This window comes from Fundulus heteroclitus, unplaced genomic scaffold (genome assembly GCF_011125445.2).
Source record: "Fundulus heteroclitus isolate FHET01 unplaced genomic scaffold, MU-UCD_Fhet_4.1 scaffold_28, whole genome shotgun sequence".
NCBI classification, from domain to species: Eukaryota; Metazoa; Chordata; class Actinopteri; order Cyprinodontiformes; family Fundulidae; genus Fundulus; species Fundulus heteroclitus.
This window is the reverse complement of record NW_023396689.1, coordinates 3827285-3847279: the sequence shown is the minus strand read 5'-3', so window position 1 is coordinate 3847279 and position 19995 is coordinate 3827285. Positions and strand designations below refer to the sequence as shown.

The 19995-nt window shown below is 38.7% G+C and overlaps 1 protein-coding gene across 1 annotated transcript in view; it reads left to right on the top strand.

Annotated features, from left to right (window-relative positions):
* Positions 1-19995, top strand: part of gfra3 (GDNF family receptor alpha 3) — a 130641-nt gene that overhangs the window by 101773 nt on the left and 8873 nt on the right. Inside the window, exons 3-6 of the mRNA XM_021312300.2 lie at positions 7334-7405; positions 9023-9377; positions 10374-10483; positions 12980-13114. Coding sequence (XP_021167975.1) covers positions 7334-7405; positions 9023-9377; positions 10374-10483; positions 12980-13114 — 672 coding nt within the window. The remainder of the gene's footprint in view (positions 1-7333; positions 7406-9022; positions 9378-10373; positions 10484-12979; positions 13115-19995) is intronic.

The window sequence follows — 19995 nt, the reverse complement described above, 5'->3', positions numbered from 1 at the left end:
TTTGAACCCTAGCCCGCCCCTAGCTGTAGAGGTAATACCACTGAGGAGATTTTTTAACTTTAGTTCAGAGCTGTTTTACTGCAAAAGGGAGAGCAGTTGTATTTTGGATTATTGGCTGTTCTTTAATGATCTGATTGAGACAATAATGAAGGGGCCTGGGCATGTGTTATGACTTTACAATTTTCCACTTAAGTAGCTCCTTCTGGATGCATACAAAGGTTTTCTGATTAAATTATCATGCACTGTAGGCTTGGTATATTTTATCTCTGTGTTTTATACTTTGTTTTTGCTCTGTTTTTTAGTGAACAAAGCGCTTTTGTGTATATTTAACGTAACAACCCCATGTGAAGAAAAGTAGAATATTGCTCATGTGCACAACGAGTAAACAAGTGAAACCAATGAGCCAACAGACATATGTACAAAGTTACAATGAATAAATACAATCATAAGTATATGTTCATTCTTACCTATGAAAGGTAACACCAGTATCTGGTTTTTAGTGTGAATTGGTTGGTACAATTCCACACAGCACATGATCTTCTCCAAATTGCTCCACTATGCCACTTCCAATATGGCAGTGATGTTAATGTGTGATTTAGTGCTCAACAAGGTTTATATGTATATATGTCTGAGATGGACGCTGAGCGAGTCAACAACGTTCAGCGGATATGCAAAAAGAAAGAGGTAAAGTAACCCTAAAGAGTTTTTGTCTCAAAGTCGGGATGGGAAGAACACAAAAAAGTTTGTTTTGGCTCTTTCTATTGATACTGCTTGAGATGCTCGGCTGCAGAAGTCAGCCTCAAATCACTAAAGATTGGGCGGGCGGGAGAGTGGGGCACAGAGAGCTGAGCACAGAGCAGGCATAGAGCTGGCAGACACAAGGCTCACGGAGTCTTCTGCCGCTATTTTGAAAGATTTCAAACACCAACGGTACTACAGGGGCAGGACTGCACTGTAAACACTGCAAGTGAGCGGAATGTTTGGCCGGTTAAACCACCAGAGTTGAACTGAACTGAACACGGCCATCTAAATCCTGTCCAATCAACAACAACGCTCAGCAACAGTCGGACAACACCCCTTGAGCGAGACAAATTGTCTCGGTTCTCTTGGAGTAAGTAGCAGTCTTTAACCTGTAGATTAGGTTGGACTTTGACCACATTAAGGCATTGGTGTTCTGCAGGACGGTCTTCTGGCTTTTACAGTAGCCGCATCAATTGTCGTCATCTTGTTTTCTGATCATTTCAAGGTAAATGTACTTTATCAAGTCCAATGACCCCACTTTACACTACAGTCATTCATTCACCCATTCACACACACATTCACACCCTGACAGTGGTGAACTATGTTTGTAGCCACAGCTGCCCTGGGGCAGACTGCCAGCAGGCAATGTAGGTGAAGTGTCTTGCCAAGGTTCTGAGAAGTGTTTTGTCCAAGGACACAACGACTGACCGTTGACATGGGTCGACCTGTTACAGGTCGATCTCTTGCGCCACCGTTGCTCCTACTGATGCTACAACAATGTTCATGTTTATGTATAGTGATTGTGACTGGTGCAAAAACGACTACGTAAATGCTATTAGGAAAACACTTGGCAGATATTGTATTATTTGAAGATAATTAAATGTTTGAGTCCTCTTGTTTTAGTCCAAATATGTGACTAGTTGCCTTTAAGATTCACCTTAATAAAATGTTATTTAGGAAAGCAAAAGATCGTATCAGACACTTACATTTATCCAGCTTGTCATTCTGAACTCTTGGCAGCAGACATCAGTGGAAACCAACAACTTTTAACAAGAAGAAACCTTCTGGCAAACTAGGCTCAGGGTACTCTTGTTTTTTTTGTTTTTTTGCCTTCACATAGTTCCCCATTGTTTTTCCTTAGCTAGAGAATAACCAATCCAAACTCTGATTATTAAGAGGGTCTTTACTTTTAAAGGTTCATACACTCTTGAAAGGGAAGAGAGTGTTGTGCCTGTGATATGAACTTCCTGACTTTTAGCACTTGTGGCTCAGTCAGAGCAACCAAAACCAGAGCTTTTTTATTTACAACCAGAAATCTAGCCATGTTAGCTTGTTTAAAAGTGAATTGCCATTAAATAGACATGTTATTCATGCAGAGTGTCACACTTTCTGCTAACACTCTTCTCTTTTCACCCTAAGCATCCCTAACTGGCTATATAGTCAAGTGCTGTCTAATGAAAAGCCTCCACTCAAAACGCAAAGAAACACACCGAGCAGCACAGCATATCTCAAGTGCTGGTGTATCATGTGCATTAGCAAGTGAGCTAACACTAGCAGACAGACTCCTCTTCCCCTGTGGCCTATTAGTCAGTGGAGCATTAGTGTAATTACACACTCTTCAGTTCCCAGTGCTGCTAGGCCGCTCTAGCGTTTCATTACCATAAGTATATAGCCGGGAATAGGATTTACATACATAAACATTTTACATGCCATTGGACTCTTGATTGAGTTTGTTCTTTAAATTGTGTTTAAATAATCTGTAGGACAATACAGCTTGTCCACCAGTCTATTGAGGCTCTGCTAATGGGTTTTACAATTGGAAAGAAACTGCCAATAAAAACTAAAGGTTATCATTGCATCACATTTTTGCTTCTGAACATATACATTTATTTAGTTTTATATTACTTATATAGCTTTTTAAGACACAGGGAATTGTCACAGGCTAATGATGTTTCTCCCAGTATCATCTATTAAGAGCACTTTCTAAACATTGGATGTCTCCTTATAAATTGCATTTGTTACTAGATTAGCGAAGGACATTTTAAATAAAAATGAATTCAGAATTTGAAGATGCATTGTAAGGGTGTGCTGTTTGTTTCTTTCCATGCTTTTTACCTTTTTGTTACTGGGACACCTAAATGAAATGTAACCTGTGTTATTGTCGTCTATTGTCTGAGAGCTTCTAATATTGTGATAAGCCTATATATTTTAAAGGCATACTATGCAACATTTTTCAGTTAATTAATGTGTTTCATACCGTTTTGGATGATGAAATGAGTCATTTCTCGGCCGCCCTGGTGGTCTGTGGGGGAAATACCGCACTTGCAATTGCAAGAGCTCTCGGCCCGCACACACAGGTTCAGAACTCTCGTGCAACACCGCGAGAGTCGGTCTTGCTTTACGGCGAGAACTCCATGTGTTTTGATGAAATGACTCACTTAAAGGTATACTATGCTACCGGGGTTGATTTTCCAGCGAGGCTCCCCCCAGAGGGCGAAAGTAAAAGTGCAACCGCGTGTTAACGTCAAATAAATATGCAAGCATATCGAGTTTTATTATTATTATTATTTATTTATTTTTTTTGAATGTTGGCGAGATGCGGCCGCGGCGGCGGCCTCGCCAAGATAGCGCTGCGGGAAGCCTGATGTTCATACTTTCACTGTGTTAGTCATTGTTTGTACTGCCGTTTTTTTAACTTTTCGTTGCGTTCGCCTGTCTGCTAAGCTCAAAATAACCCCGCCTGGCTTGACGGAGAAACCAGAACAGCTGAGCATCTTTATGACAGTGCACTTTTACTTTCGCCCTCTGGGGGGAGCCTTGCTGGAAAATCAACCCCGGTAGCATAGTATACCTTTAAGTGAGTCATTTCATCAAGCATGTTTGCTTGATTTTTATTTCAGCCCCTAAACTCCTCAGGTCTTACAATGCATGTACAAGCAGTGGTAGGCACAGTGCCGCTAATCTGCATACAGATAATTGCAGAACAAACTTTTCGTTCTTCCCATTATCGTTTGTGCTTAGTTTGGAAACTGTTTACGGACCAGTTAGCATCCATTTCATTGGGTTTCAATACGTATAAGTACAATTACATTCATCCGTCATCCATCTTTACACATCAACACAGACTTCTACAATAACAGTAGTAGTCACGGCTCCAGAAAAATACATTGTTAATAGCTGTGCTGCTTTCTTCTTACCTTTCTTCTTCGTGTGGTCTTAATATTGTCGGCTCCAATTGCTCAAAAACAGAGTTGCTGGTGTGTGCCTTTTTTTTCTGTAAACAGTGTGCTGCTGTGTGATCCTGCCCCTTTAATTAGCAGTGTAAGCGAGCTTTCTGGGTTTGTTACGGGTACCGCATTAGGTAGAAGGAGACTGGACTTGGAGCTTGGCTTTTCGGTTGCTACGGAACTCAGCAGGACTCTTCCAGAACCAATTTTTATTTATCAATTAAAAATAGGGTACATTACATATAACTAGATTGATTTTATTAATATTACAACAATAAGTAGCCCAAAAAGTCATAATTTATTGCACGTTTGTTAAAGAGCTGATGACAGCTTTAAATTGGCTGCCTCTTAGTGACATACTAACTTGCTACCTTGACGACATGCTCTATGTAGCCATCAACAAGCTCCTTGCATAATTCAGCTGGATATGTGACGCCTCCTCTTACAAGTAGTAGGTGCTGCGAGAACCATTCAAGTTCTAATATAAAAAAAGGAAAAAGGATATAGCTTCAACGACAAAGGTCATGGTCAAACCCCCTGACCTGGGAAACTTTGTTTTTAGCTTATTTTTCTCAAAGCCAACCCAATTTCTTTGGGTTTTTTGAAAGAGTTAAATGACCATTACCCACCAAAGTTTAGCTCACTGCTGAAATAGCCTGGATAAACAGCCAACATGTCTCTGTAGAAAATACACTCGTCTTTCAAGAAACTTCTTATTCCTTGATTTCTTCATTTGACTTCACAACTTACTTTTCTTTTTTTTCACTACTTACTTTTCTACTATTTTAGTGAAAACTAACATAGTCAAAACTTCCATTTCAAAAAGTGTTGTTAATGCAGCCACACTGTGTGGTGCATTTACTGATGAGGAATTGATCAGATTTGTGTGCTTCCAACTGACCCGTCCCCAGTCAAGGATGGTCAACTTGAATATGAGCTCTACTACAGTTATACAGGTCATCCGGCCTAATTTGGCCTAAAGCCTTGATCTTTAAATTGCTGAAGCACCACACACTTCTCTTTAACCATCCTTTGAATATGATCTTTTCCAGTCATGCAGGCTGTATGCTCATTAGGGCTCACTAGGCAAATATGAACAAAGATGTTCAGGACTGGTTGTAATTTGTTTCTGAAAGAATTCTATAGAAGAGCAACTTATTGCAGCCCTTTCCACTGGCATTATAGAGCAAGTGCCACCCTCTGCGTAGTGACTCTGGTTGCTGTAGTGGCAGGATAGCAGAGGGAGGCCCAGATTTCTGAGGAAAAGCCAACAATCTATGCCTGATATTAAAACTGCTATTCACATGACCTGTAGCAGCCAATAATGACCTCAAGAAAACACTGTAAAAATGCTGTTAGTAAAAAAGAGCACAGCTGTGATGAAAAAAATCCTAATCTTTAGCGCACACAGATGCTGAAGACCACATTGATTGGACAAGTAAAACAGATCTACTCTGAGCTGCCTGTGGTTGACAGAGCTCCTAACTGAGTCCCTAGGATGGAACCTGGCAACCCAACAGAGGTTATTTCAATCACATTTGTTTTGATATGGTCTGAATCACCTGACCATAAAAGAAAGACCATGGCTACCTTCAGTGTTGGTCCTCACAACAACCGTTATCATCTGCAAAAGGCTAAGATGAGAGCCTCATACACCCTCCTCTCCACAAGTGTGCCTTGAAATTCTGATTCTCTGATTGCTGAAACACACTCCAAAAAATAAATAAAAATAAAAAACAGAACATGGCATCCCTGTCCCTGTGTGCCACCTTACACGTGTTGTCCTGGTTCCTGACACAAGAATGAAGCAGCATATCTGTGTTCATGTAAATCAAAAATTCTATTCAAGTTTCAAAAATGTTGTGGAAACACATTTTTTTGCTGTTTGTTAGTAGCCATATTTTGGAATAAGAAACTAAAAATCATAACATTGAGATGATTCAACTAAAATAGGGGAAATGCTCAGGAATTGCAAAGTCTGTCTCTGCAGTCTAAATCTGAATGTATTGATTTCAATGTCGCTTTATCAGGCATTCAACAATATTCGCATTCACATGGTCACTTGGTATTACCATGTAAAGGATTTATTGGAGCCATGGTGTGGGAATTAGATTTGTAAAGTATGGTTGTGTAGCTGTCAGGAGGTGAAATTTAGAGGCAAGTAATTCATCAAAGCCAGCACATGTCTGTTTATCTACACACAAGTGATTACTCTCTGCCACATGTACTAAATTAAGATTGGAAACTCATAAAACCAAGTCAGGGAGTAGCATTTTTCACTATGCATGTTTTTACCTCTGGGGAGGTCTCTGCACTGCAGGAAATGCAGAGGGAGGCCTTTGTTCTCCCAATTAGCTCCCAGGAAGAACATGTTCAGTCTGCTCAGTGCAGAGAGCTGGTGGAAAATACACTGTTCAGTTTAATTTACAGATCTCGTTGAAGATATCTCAGGATCATTTATTTTAGTGACTGAACAGCATGGAGATCAGCCAAGCTTAGCTGTCTGAGATCCTGAGAGCCTAACAACGATCTCTGACAGATGACGTATCATATTTGAGTGATTGACAATACATTTAAGTAAATTTAAGGTTTCCATTACTCTTCCATCCTTTTTATTTGGTAATTTAACTGATAATGATCATTAAATTATCCCTCGATGGAATTTGGACACAACTCATTATGTTCTAAAGATGCATAGGGTTTTGTGTTACAGTGGTGGCAGATAAAGGGTAGTACAGTGAATTGTAAAAAGATTTTGGGTTTGAAACTTGCGTGAGCTTTTCTGACAGAAGTTTCCATGTTTTGTGAGGTAATTTTCTTTGAGTTCTCTGTCTTCACCCAAAGTCTATCCCAAGGTGTAAAAGGAGCAGAATGGAAATGAAAAGATCATACTTTGATTGTCCATCTACATTCCACGAGTTGCTCTCGAATGCATCTCAGAACAGGGGCAAATGAGGGGCTGTGGGGCAACAATAAGGAGGAATTCAGACCAAAGTATTGGAGTTCAACTTTATAGAGACCACAACTGAATGATTTCAATGTTAAAAGTATGATATGTCCCCTTAAGTCAAAAATAATAAGTTGCTATTTTTTTTCTGTTATCACTATTGATCTAAAGTAACACATCTTTCTTTGAACTTGCTTTGATTTGATTGTAGATTGTTGTTGGCAGAATACATGTTGGTCCAAATTCATAATGGGGCACATTGATAGAAAGATGGGTAAACCAATGCCTTTTAATTTTCCTTAAATTTTGTAAATATATTTGTCCTACTTTAGTTCCTTCCAACCTGCTGCTGTTCTCGTGGTTTGTAGATGGTCACTCATGTTTTGCCAATGTTTGTATCATTCTTTGTTTTCTACAGGAAGGGATGAACTGGAGATATCCCCCTATGATGACTCACTGATTGACTCTCCCATGGCCTCTTTAGTATCCGGTAAGTTACTCAGTATCCATATATGGAGGAAATACTTGAAGCTTAACCAAAACAAATCACCAAAAAACACAAGCAAACTAGGCATGTTCCCTTAACTGATTATGAAGTGTTACCAGTGAACAATAAAGTGCCCAAAAAGGCCTTAAACTTCAGCATTGCAAGTAGCCAATAAACTTAGAGTCCTGTTCAAAAGTGTCAGCTCATTCCCATGTGACTGATATACTGCTTTATGCAGTATATCAGCAGCCACTTTGACAATTATTTTATGTTAGAATAGAAGACTATTTATCTCTGCTGTCTAATTATGCCTCTTTGTACCTGCTCTGTTTAGACATGATATTACTTCCTCATTAAACACGGCACACAAATACTAGACAAGTTATTGCTGCATATTAGACCAAGTTAAATGCAGCTGATTTAGTAATCAACATGTGTGACAAACAGAAGAAAAGCCTCTACAATGAACCCAGAACAAATGAATGTTTATGATAACAACCCAGGTTACACATCTTACACCTGTTTCACTTACCATAGTTCCTCAATTGCAGCTGGTACTCTGCTCTGTACATGTGCATGGATCTGGCAAAAATTCATCCACAAAGTGCCCAGATAATTGGGATTATTGCCTTAAGGCATCCTTTTGAGTTTACTGGTCACAAAGTGGTTCCAGTTCCACCCAGTTCAGAGATAGAACAGGAAGAAAAAGCTTCTGGGCCAAAATGAGCCCCAGTTGAGTTTATTCTTCCCAGTTTCTCTGCTAAATAAATAAAACTAATTCACAATTGAAACGTTTTTATTTATTTTTTAAATAACTGGTATCTGTCTATGGTATGGTTGTTTTAGAAAAAGGGGAAATCATAATCTCTGCTGATTTTGTTCCCCTGAGGACATTTTTAATGTCTATATGTGTCTCTCACCATCACTAGTTCTTCCTCTTAAAGAAAAAAAACAGATCATTAGGCCAGCTAGAAATCCTCAGAGTAGTAAAGGAAACAACGTAGTATTTGACATCACTCTGTGCAACATACTGTGTTGTAAATAAGAAGAATGAATGAATGTGTCATGATGTAACCTGTCATATGAATATGACAGTCCTGTGGAAAACCAAGCTGATGGTAAAATAGAATGCACCCTAATTTAGTTCTGTTTCATTTCTATAGCACACAAAAACTCATGGCATTTACAGGTTCAATTTATTTCCAACAGTATACAATCCAGCTCAGTGCAAATTCCACCAAAAAGCATGAAAACAATTTTATACAATTTAATTCCAGACAATTTCAATACATCAAATTCAAATGGCAAAATGTGTCTGAGAGACCAGAATGTTTTATTGAATCTTCACTTCGATGTGTTCCTGCATTCTCAACAACTGGAGAGGCATGAATCCCTTTTAGCAGGAAGGAACCCCCAGAAGAACTGGACTCAGGAAGGCAAGCTGTCTGCCTCCACCAGTTGAAGGTTGGGAGGAGACAGACTGTTCTACTTTAACTTAAACAGTCCTTTAGGAAGTTCTTTGTGAAAACGCTGTTATAAAATTCACTGATTTAGGATATTGAATAAATATATTGATATGGTTGACATTTTATTCCATTCCCTTTACATACTCCCTTCTAGCCTCATCCTTCATGCAGCTGGATGGTGAGAACCAGTGCTTGAAAGCAGCACAGGACTGTGGCCTGTACGAGAAGTGCGGAGCTCTTCGGTCAGAATACGTGTTGGCCTGCACCAAGCCATTACCCGGCACCAGCCGATGCAACCAGTACAAGTGCCACCGGGCCCTGAGGCGTTTCCTGGAGCGGGTACCGGAGGAATACAGCCTGGGTGTCCTGTTCTGTCCCTGCACCAACACCCTGTGTGGTGAAAGGAGGAGGAAAACCATTGTACCCTCCTGCTCCTACCAGGACGCAGAGAGTCTGCAGCCTAACTGCCTCCACCAGCAGAGCTTCTGTCGTCGAGATGACCTGTGCAGGTTAGACATCTAGCTAACAAAATGAAATGTTTTAAACATTACAAATCCTAGTTTACACTTTTTTGAGCGTGTGTACAAAACTCTTTTTTTAAATGTTGTTCTAAGATAATCATAAATAAATCATTTACACTTAGATGTTCTCAGTGTGATTTCCAAAACAAGGTCTGGACTCTGAAACCAATAAGTACATGAGAGTATTTAGACACATACATTCCAAACGGTGGCCCTAGATAATACCACCACCGTGGCCCCTGTAAGCACCTGACCTCATGTAAAACTATGAAACATTATCAGATGCTGGTGATGCTGTCTAATGCATGATCACTTCCACTTAGTGTTTTTACCAGCTATGGGATGCTTCAGAAACCACCTGTGAAACAAAGTACAACCCACAGCCTCTGGATTACTCTATCTCAAGGCTGGTGACTGGTCAGCATGTGAGCTGAATTAGACCCTAAAATGTCCTCTGGGTGAATTACTGTATTTGTCTGTGACTGACCTTTGGCACAAGGATAGGTCCTTCAAGAATTTTCAGTGTTTGGTAGAATTGTTGTGATGACAGCAATGTTTATGTGAAAATAGGAATTATGAGAAAACCATAAAAACTCTTGTGATGAAGCTAATGATTAGTTAGAATACCTCATAAAGCAAATGTAGCCTGGTATTTATATCTTTTTGATCTTTTTTTTTATTTTTCATCTGTCTGTAAAGGTTTTAGAATATGAGATCAACACAATATTTCCCTCAACGGTAATGATGATATGAGAAATGTCCCAAATCTTTGTCCCAGTTTGGAGAGTTTAATATGTATCTGACATCAGCTCTGGACACAAACAAGAATCAGTCAACTCTGTGGAGAAACATTAAGTGAAATAAGTGGGTGAAATAATAAAACCTTTTTCTGTCTAACCCAAATTCAAACACACCTAAGGTCATTCACCCAAATTCTTTGCCCATTTTTTCCATTTGATGTTGAGCTGTTTGTGTTTTTGCCAGGTCCAGGCTGGCTGATTTCCTCAGTAACTGCCAACCATCCCATGTGACAGGCAGCGGGTGTTTGAAAGATTCAACAGGCCTCTGCCTCCGAGCCTACGCTGGACTCATAGGTACCAACTAAAAAGACAGTCAGATAACAGACATTGCATTCTCGCATCATTATTTGATCTCATTATAAGAAATAGGACCTAATCAACTAATTTGCCCTCTAATATCCGTCTGAACTCCCTCCTTTGCAACGTATGTAGTAGCTGGATTTTCAAGCCCAAAAACCACAGAGAGAGCAGAGAGAAAACAAAACTCTAGCTAATCTAAAAGGTCAGATTTAGTATTTTAAATTTGATCACGTTTGTCTTATATAAATCAGATGAAACAACTGTACTATCACTTCCTTTTTTATACGAAGTTGCTAATTTAGAGAATTAAATATGTTATTTTGATAAGCCACCTCTCGCCCAGTGACTGCTGGCTTCAACCCCCCGTCACCCTGCAACAACAAGCATGTATAATAGATGGATACAGTTATGTATGTTAGATATTTATCTTTTTTATTCCTCGACCTCATTATGCATGGTGTAAATTCTGTTGGGAACTTTTGGTCCAACATGTTTACATGTTGTCAAGTAATCTCTTTCTGACCAATTGGAGGAAGAATGGAGGTACAAATATGAGGTAATTCTGTATTGATCAGACATTTTCTATGCTTTTCAATCCCTGAGAGCAGATTAGTTGTGTATTTGTCTATTTTTAAGAGTTAATTTACTGTTAAAGGTGAGAATGCTGTCACCAAAGGCAAGGACTGGGATGCAATTCACTGGTTAAATATTACCAGTCATAAAAGGACGTGACAATGTTACTTTTATTTTTGAAATCTAATTTATACCAAATGTGCTCTGTGCAGCACTGTTGACCTTTTCTAGAAACTAATGTTTTTATTTTATTTTGTTTATTTTTTACTGGTTGTTGGTTTTAACCCTAACAGTAGGGTAAATAATTAAAATGTTCCTGGGTTTTTAGTTTACAAGTGAAGAGAACCCACCAGTTGGGCTTTCAGGGGCTTTAACTCAGCCACGTCAGTCTTGACTCATCATCTGCTGAGAACCAATGGAAAATCATTCACTGATCACAAGAGTTACCCAGTTTACATTTGAGTCCATGCACCAGCTGAAGCCACAGGTCAAGCTTCATCTGAATAAAAGTGCAGTCAAGAGCAGCACAGGTAGTCATGTCTGATCATCTCAGAGCTTCAAATGGACATGAGCGTGTGATTATAGTTACAAATGTTACTATATTTAACAGTGACTGCCAACCAATTACTTAAAAAAAAAAAACATTCCAAAACAAACCACACTACCATCATATCTATGGTAGACCTGGCAGGAAGGAGGTGAATGGATTGATCAGATGCATATGATATACAGTTAAATACCAGTGTTGTAAAATGCCCCCCCCCCCCCCCAAAAAAAAAAAAAAAAGACTTAAACTTCTCATGTTCCCTTGTGGCTTTAATATAAATATTTAATATAAAACATGAAATATTTAGTTTAAAAAACAACAAAGAAATGGTGATTTCCCAGAGATGTTACTTTGTGATTACCTATAAACAACGTATCAAATATGTATTTATGCATACATTTTTAAAATAATCTTGTGCTTTAAAAAAAAATCTTTTTGAATTTCAAAACACTCAGATTTATGTGAGAGTTGCTTGATTATGATTTTTAAAAATAATAAACAATCTCCCGAATGTGTAGTTATACGTGATTATTTGCTTATCTGCATATATAGCTCAGCTCAATCAGCCTCAATCCAAGTCTACGTTACCCAGCAGGACGTTTCCCTTAATGAAAGTATCACTGTAAACGAAGTTGTGAGACATCTGATGGGATGCATAAATGCATGTTGAGCTATTAACATGTTTAGTTTAACACTGACTTTAATGTATGTCAAAATTAGTTTCTATTTTGTTACAGATCAAGCTGTGATTTCATTGAATGTAATGAAAATGGTCCAATGCAGGAGAGCCCTCTCACTTTCCCCAGTGATAGATTTCATTAGGAGAGAATAGTCCATATGATTTGATTGCACTAAATAAATCTCATGAGTATACTGACTTGTAAAAATCAAGAACTTTAAACTTTGAAGCCAAAAACAAACCAAAAAGTTGACCCAGAATAACTGACAACCTGTTGGTACAATGACAAATCAATTTGCGCAAAGATTCTCTGTAGAAATCAGCAGAGCAGTGAGTTGATAGGAGTGGAGATAGATAGCCAGGGAAGCAAAGTAGAAGGTTGGGAAAGTAAAAGAGGCAAGACAGAGTGTTAAGAGAGATGACAGCTGACAAGCGAATGTAGATAGAGAAGTGTTGAGTGGCTTTCTGCCAGCTCTGTTAGTGATGGATGAGTTCTGGATCAGGCCCAGAGTTTTTAGATGGGCACAACTCTTCACACCCTGTCAGACACCCACAAGCCCGATTCTCTGATTGTAAACAATCAGAGAATTACAGTGTGTTTGAGGGTGGCACAAACCAAGATGTTTTGAAAAAAGATCCAGGGTATCCAAAGACACATTTTCTTTTGCTAAGCTGATATTCTGACTTGCAGGTACCATCATGACTCCCAACTACATCAGCAACAGCTCTGCTGACGTATCGCTGTGGTGCAACTGTGAGGGCAGCGGCAACCAGTGGCAGGAATGTCTGAAACTCCAGCGTCTTTTCACCCACAACAGCTGCCTACGTGAGTCCACTCTGTGTGTGCATTAACAGGCCTTCTGTTATGACCCCAAATACATGTTAGGTGGGCTGTGAAAGGCTAATGTTTCTCTCAAGTCTGGCCCAGACATACTGGTCCATGTTCATGCTAGCTTTTTTGTCTCTGCGTTTAGTAAAATTCCTGATGGAGGTCAGATTTCCCTCGAGTCCAGTAAATAGGTCACAAAATAAACATTTTCTGATAACTATGGAACTAGTTTATCCTATTCTTTTGAACTGGGTTTTTCAGAGAATTTCTGACAATATCTGTTTATGTGCAGTGCCGTTTTGTAGCATCCCTGCTAAAGAGGCATAAAAATCTTAGAAATAAATGTTGCTTCAAATGATGTTGAATGCAAGTGGGGCTCCTGTTCCACCTAGGGTAAAATCTATATCATACATACTGTCCAGTGATGTGCGATGAGGTTAATGACTGGTGAGGCAACAATGTGCAAATATATATATATATATATATATATATATATATATATATATATATATATATATATATATTAGGGCTGGGCAACGATTAAAATATTTAATCGCGATTAATCGCATAATTTGCCTGATTAATCGCGATTAATCGCATTGTATTTACAAACTCCAAGAATGAATTCAAAAGTAGTGTAAAGAGCACTTTTATTTTAATGTTCTGCTGCCATATGAACAAAAGTGTTGTAACATTTGTAGCACTTTTCAGTAACACATATTTAGTGTAAAGCTCAACTTAAACATGTAAAACAAAAAATAGCAATAATAATAAATTAAAGCTTATTGCCACTGACAGGGAATTCTCTTTATGGGGAAAAAATCTACCAAAAACAGGCAATTTCTGAGGTAACCGCAGGGAGCAGCATTACCATTTTATGTTCAATACCAAAGTTTAACTTGGCAGTGGTTACAACTAACTTGTTTCTGTCACATTCGATGCTGGAAGAACTTTAAACTGAAATGCTTGCTAACTCGATATGCTTGCGTTGCTTGCGTTTATTTGACGTTAACACGTGGTTTTTTGTTGTTGCTTTCTCGCGTGCATATAGTGAATGGCAGGGAAAAACAGGCAATAACACATGGATACTTTGAAACGAGAAGCGACTTCACCGACGGCGTCGATGCAGACCCCTCCGCTCCGCTCCGCACAAAACTTGTTCCGGCCGCCAACTCACCGCCTCACCTAAGCAAATTCCTGCGGGAAACACCGCCTTCCGCATGTCAGCTTTGTTTTTTTTCCGGCCAGCACCTTTCTTCCTCTGAATCAGAGGCTTGGCTTACAGCGAGGTTATTGGCGCATTATCGCCACCTACTGTTCTGATTCAAACCCCTACACCGCAGCAACAGACCTTCACAAAATAAAAGCATGTGAGCAACATGCGTTAATGCGCGTTAAAGAAAATATCGGCGTTAATAGTCTAATGAGTTAACGTGAAATTAACGCGTTAACTTGCCCAGCCCTATATATATATATATATATATATATATATATATATATATATATATATATATATATATATATATATATATATATATATATATATATATATATAAATATAGATATATAATATATAAATATAGATATATCTCTTCACTTTATGAAAGGGGTAATGCCCAACAAGGTGTCCATTATCATAAATTAATGGACGACACAGAGACATGAACCGTCCGATGCAAAGCGGAGGATGGTTTCTTCCACGAAGTCTGTTAATTTCTGATGATGGAGACTTCGAAAGGCATTATCCCTGTTATACCATAGTCACTTATGAAATAAATACATATTAAATCAATAATTAATACTTTGATGTTTTCTTCACCATTAAATTCTTACGTTTTTCACAAGAAGCAGCAGTTGTCTCATTGTGACATTGCCAAGGTAATCGGTGTCAACTGTCTTGCCCTTACCAGCTAACGTAGCTCAATAATGTAGAACAATCAGGCTATTTGACCGGAACTTATTAGGTGATCTATAGCACTTTTTAACAGACACCCTGCAGCCAATCAGAATCAAGTATTCACAGAGACCATGGTATAATTGTAAATAAATAATGTCTATGCACCTGGGGTCCGTTTTTCGTACGTCGCTAACTCAGTTAGCTGGAATTCATTGTTGACTATTTGGCATGATCTTGGATCGTTAGGTTCTTCGAAACTCATCCCGGACTTGTTGTCATAGCAACATGTGCGCAAAGTTGAGCCTGCTCCCGAGCAAGCTTATTTCATGTAAACAAGATTAGATCGTAGCGGAGGAGATAGGGAAGTCTGTGTCTAGCCAGCGCACTTGGACCACCTAGTGGCAGAGGAAGGGACAGAATTGTGGAACACCATTTTATTTTATGTTCAATAAAAGACGAAACAAATAATGCTTTGTTCCTGTCGTTTTATTTAAACAATTATTTATAAAGAAAAGTCAGCAAGTCATCTTTTGCCTGCAGTAAGAGGTAGTTATACAAAGTCAGTAATACTACTATGTGTAAAATGGTGTATTAGAATTTACTCTGAAGGTCCTTTTGAAGCAACTCGATCTCTAGTGCAGTTTTTCTTCTTTTCTTGTTGTGGAGTTCAATTTCTCCTCTTAATTTTTTTTTTCAGGACAAAATACTTTTTCTTTTGTTGAAGATGCCGTTAATATAGGGAACAAATGGCACCTTGAGTCATTATGTGAAAAAAAAAGAAAAAAGAAAAAGGGTTAAACATGTAAAAGTAAAAAGAACCCAATTTTTTTCAGCCTTCTTATTGGTGGCTGTTAAAAACAGACAAACACATAATTTAACAGTGGCTTTTAAAAAAGAGGAAGAAGTTGCTTTTTAAAATACAGTATAATAATTAAAGGCTATCATTTTGTAAAATATTCTTGTACTTCACTATTTCCCCCCCATGTTCTAGTGGCTCCCATGGAGGCTCTGACATAAAAGAACTTAGTACTTATGAAATTATTAAAATGCAAAAATACATACTGTAGAAAGTGATAGAAACATCTATCATGGACAGTATTTACAATTTAATTTGTCTGCTGCTGTTTGCCAGCCCTCTCTTCTGGTTTTAGCAGACTTTGAGGTGTTACCTGTCGTTTTAATTGACTCAAATTCGGCATAAACTTCTTTTAAAAGCTCTTGTTCTGCTGGGAAAAAAAACTGTGGGCGTTCTTTGGCCATGCTGAACAGCCAATAGCAGCACTGCTGATCATTGTTTCTACTATCGATACATTTCCCCTTTTAAATAAACGCATGAACGCGCAGTTGTCTCAGATAACTCAATCCAGTGATACTAATCGTAAACAACAGGTGTGTTAGAAGAACCCAATTAGCCGGATCAGGATTAGCCGGATGAAATCATCTTGGATGTCTCATTTGATCTTGGATGTTTTAAGCAACGTACGAAGAACGGACCCATGTCCTTCTCCATCACTATGTTGTGAAAATTGTCCTTGTTTGACATCTTTTTTAAATGCTTCAACGGAGATAATCACCAAGAAGGAGAGTTGTCCTGGGCCGGTCCTATCCCGACTATTTTCAGTCTTTTCAATGTGGAGAAAAATGGAAATGAAATATGAAATTAAGTCATGGAAAGCAGAAAACAGAGCTGTCTTGCATAACAGCCTGCCATTCCAAGTATAGCACTCCGGTTTAAAACAGCAGGATACCTTTCTCTCACTTGTTTGAAGCAGGTCTTTGAGCTCTGGAGTTGGCCGTCCTGTCTAATACCTTCTATATACAGTGAAAATCCAGTTTAGGAAAATCCTTTAGTTTAGAGATGTAGTCTTTAATTTTGTCAGAGCACATTTAAATGAGAGCACCGTTGAACTTGTCGCTGCGTAGAAGAAGAGAGTACGCAGCGACATGCACCTGTTACCTATTGTTCCTATGGGGCTCAGCGCTGCCCCCATTACTTTCTGCCTCAGTCAGCGAATTTTAATCACACCTTTATGAACAACTAAAAAGACTAAATATCCCACACACATTCATTATATATTTCAGACAGACTGCGTAACGTCAGCATGTGTAGTATAGGTGTAAAAAAAAAAGTATATTGGCGATAAAAAGAGAGACAGTAATGAGTGTGTTCCAACTGCCTGTTACAGTCAGTGTGTGCAGCATGGCACCATCGGAGGGGAGGCACAGCTCCTTACTGCCTCACCTTGCCATTCTCTCATGTATTTAAACAGGCAACTCATAAACTCTGTGATTTGAACCATAACAAACAATGCTGAAATCATACTGGAAATAAATAAGGAAAATTACAGATGATGACGGGTGAAGCACTGTCTCACCTGCCTCCCCAGACCACACATCACTGGTACAGTCAAACTTTGGAGGGAGTGTGATGGTCTGGGGTGGTTTTGCTGCTGCAGGACATTGGCGACTTGCTGTAATTGTTGTAACCACAAATTCTCTTCCCTACCAGAAAATCCTGAAGGAGAATGTTTGTGACATTAAGCTAAAGCACACTTGGGTTATGAAGCAGGACCAATATCTTCAGCCACTCCACAAATGCACCTAACATAACGGCTTTTTCATTTTTTGACACCTGCTGTTGGTATTTACTCAGGTTGCCTTTCTCTAATATAAAAATTTGTTGGATAATCTTTAACATTTAGATGTGACAACAAAAGCAAAATACCCAAGAATGGTTTTAGGGGGTTAATACTTTTTCAAAGTTTTTCTTAAGTTTTTCTCTGTATTTCTTTACATGTTTTCCCCAATAAATTATTTAAGTTAAGTGAACGGTGGGCTTTTCTAAATTTTTCAAGTATGAGATTATGCTATTGAAATAGAAAAAATAATAATTTTAAGTTTTTTTATATTTCTAGTAGGCCTGCCAATACATTTGTCTGTAAGAATCATATTTAGCTAAATGCATTGCTTGAGCTGCCCTGTGTTAGGCTCATTTCTTTTGAAATAGAAACTAAAAGGACAAGAAAACAGTTTTCAATGCTTATTACTCTCCTATAACGCTCTGTGTGGTGTCTCGGGGATATTTGAAAATAGTTCAGTTTAAATGCCTGTCTTCTGTAATAAAGACATGTGGCTGATCAGAGCTAAGAAAACATGACCTATTTGTCTGCTTTAGAGATCCAAAGAAAGAGCTCAAAGAGAGCAAATGAAAAAGTGACTTTGACACAGTGGCTGTTGAATTTGTCTGGGTGGTTGCCTCCTGCAGCTATTCTCACAGCACGAGCCACACTCTGCTGCTTTACATGTCTGCTACATGTCACAGTGTTAGCATCCAGAAGGTTCTCACCGCCATGAGAAGCCTGCTGGCTCTGAGGGGGGAGCTGGAGCATTAAGTCCTCCACCTGTCAGTCAAGCACAACATCTGTCAGATAAGTTTATCGATACACGCTGGGGTGTTTGTCCGAACACTAAAGCCTGGATCAATGCGTCAAGGCACCTCCCATAAACCTGATTTATCAAGCTGACGATGGCTCTGACAATAAACCTGCCAAATAGATATGTTGTTTCACACCCACTCAGATGCTGCATCACAGGCTAGCCGAGTGATTTCTCACACACACACACATACACGCACGCCCGTGCGTGCGCACGCGCGCGCGTGCGCACGCACGCACGCACACACACACACACACACACACACCAACATCCTTATTTAATGTGCATAGTGAGGACCGTGTCTTGAATTCCATTCATCTTCAAGCCTTTCTATAACCTAGCCCTAACCCTAACCTTTACCAGTTTATACCTCAGCCTAACCTAAACCTGTTTGACACTTTAGTCCTAAACCTAATCCATAACCTAGAAAAAAGTGAGGACCATTTTTCAGTTCTGACATCAAAGTCCTCACTTTACTGGTAAAATTAGCCAAATATATTCTCACTGAGCTGCAAGTACAAGAACACACACACACATCCTTGTTTAAAAATACTTACGAGGACCATGTCTTGACTTACATTGCTTTTCAACCCTTTTTATGGCCTAACCCTAACCTAAACCTAATTGACATCTTAGTTCTAAGCCCAACTCATACCCCCCCCCCCCCAAAAAGAGAACCAAGAAGCCATTTCTAATGAATGCTCCCAACTTATGTGGATGACCTCAACTATAACCAGCTGATAGAGAACCCTACAAAGCCTACATCCAGAATTGAATTAAAGTCAGGATTTTACAGTATCCCAGGGCAGTCAAACTTTTTTAAAGTAGCAGGCCGCACACTATCAGGTAGGAGGGTGCATTTATGCTGGTGCCCGAGCCCCGGAGGGGAGAATTTTGAAAAATAGACTCTCCCTGATATATTTTGGAAGCTTCCAAGACAGGTGATTATTTAAACAATAGAGTCAGAGTGCATGTTTCAAATTCAATAAAAGGCAAAAAATGTGAATGATCAATTCTTCAAAAACATTTCTTTGTTATCATTATTCTTAAAACATTATTTTTTCACATGATGTTATCATCATGTTTTAACAAGGTAAGGTAATCTCCATTTGCATAAAAGTTGTTTAATTTGAATTACTAGCACCACATAAAACAGATCAGATTAGGTGAGGTCTATTCATCTTATTATTATTATTATTCACAGTTCTGTTCTAAAAACGACCGTAACATTTCTTCACGAACAAAGTCGAATTTTTATGATACAAATACAGGGTTGGAATTTGAAATTGAATTCACATGTTGAAATTTATTTCAGTCATATCGCTCTTTTCGAAATCTCTTATCTCATTTTAATTTCACTTGCACTCATGACACACACGATATCATATCATCAGCGAGGATTCTAGAGACGAACACAAAATGCATCCCCTGAAAAACTTTGATAATTTGCTGCTGTAATATTATATTTTATTATATGTAATATTTTAGATTTTTCAGAATAAAAAGCTAACAGATGTGCATAATCAAAAAATATCAGAAATACAAT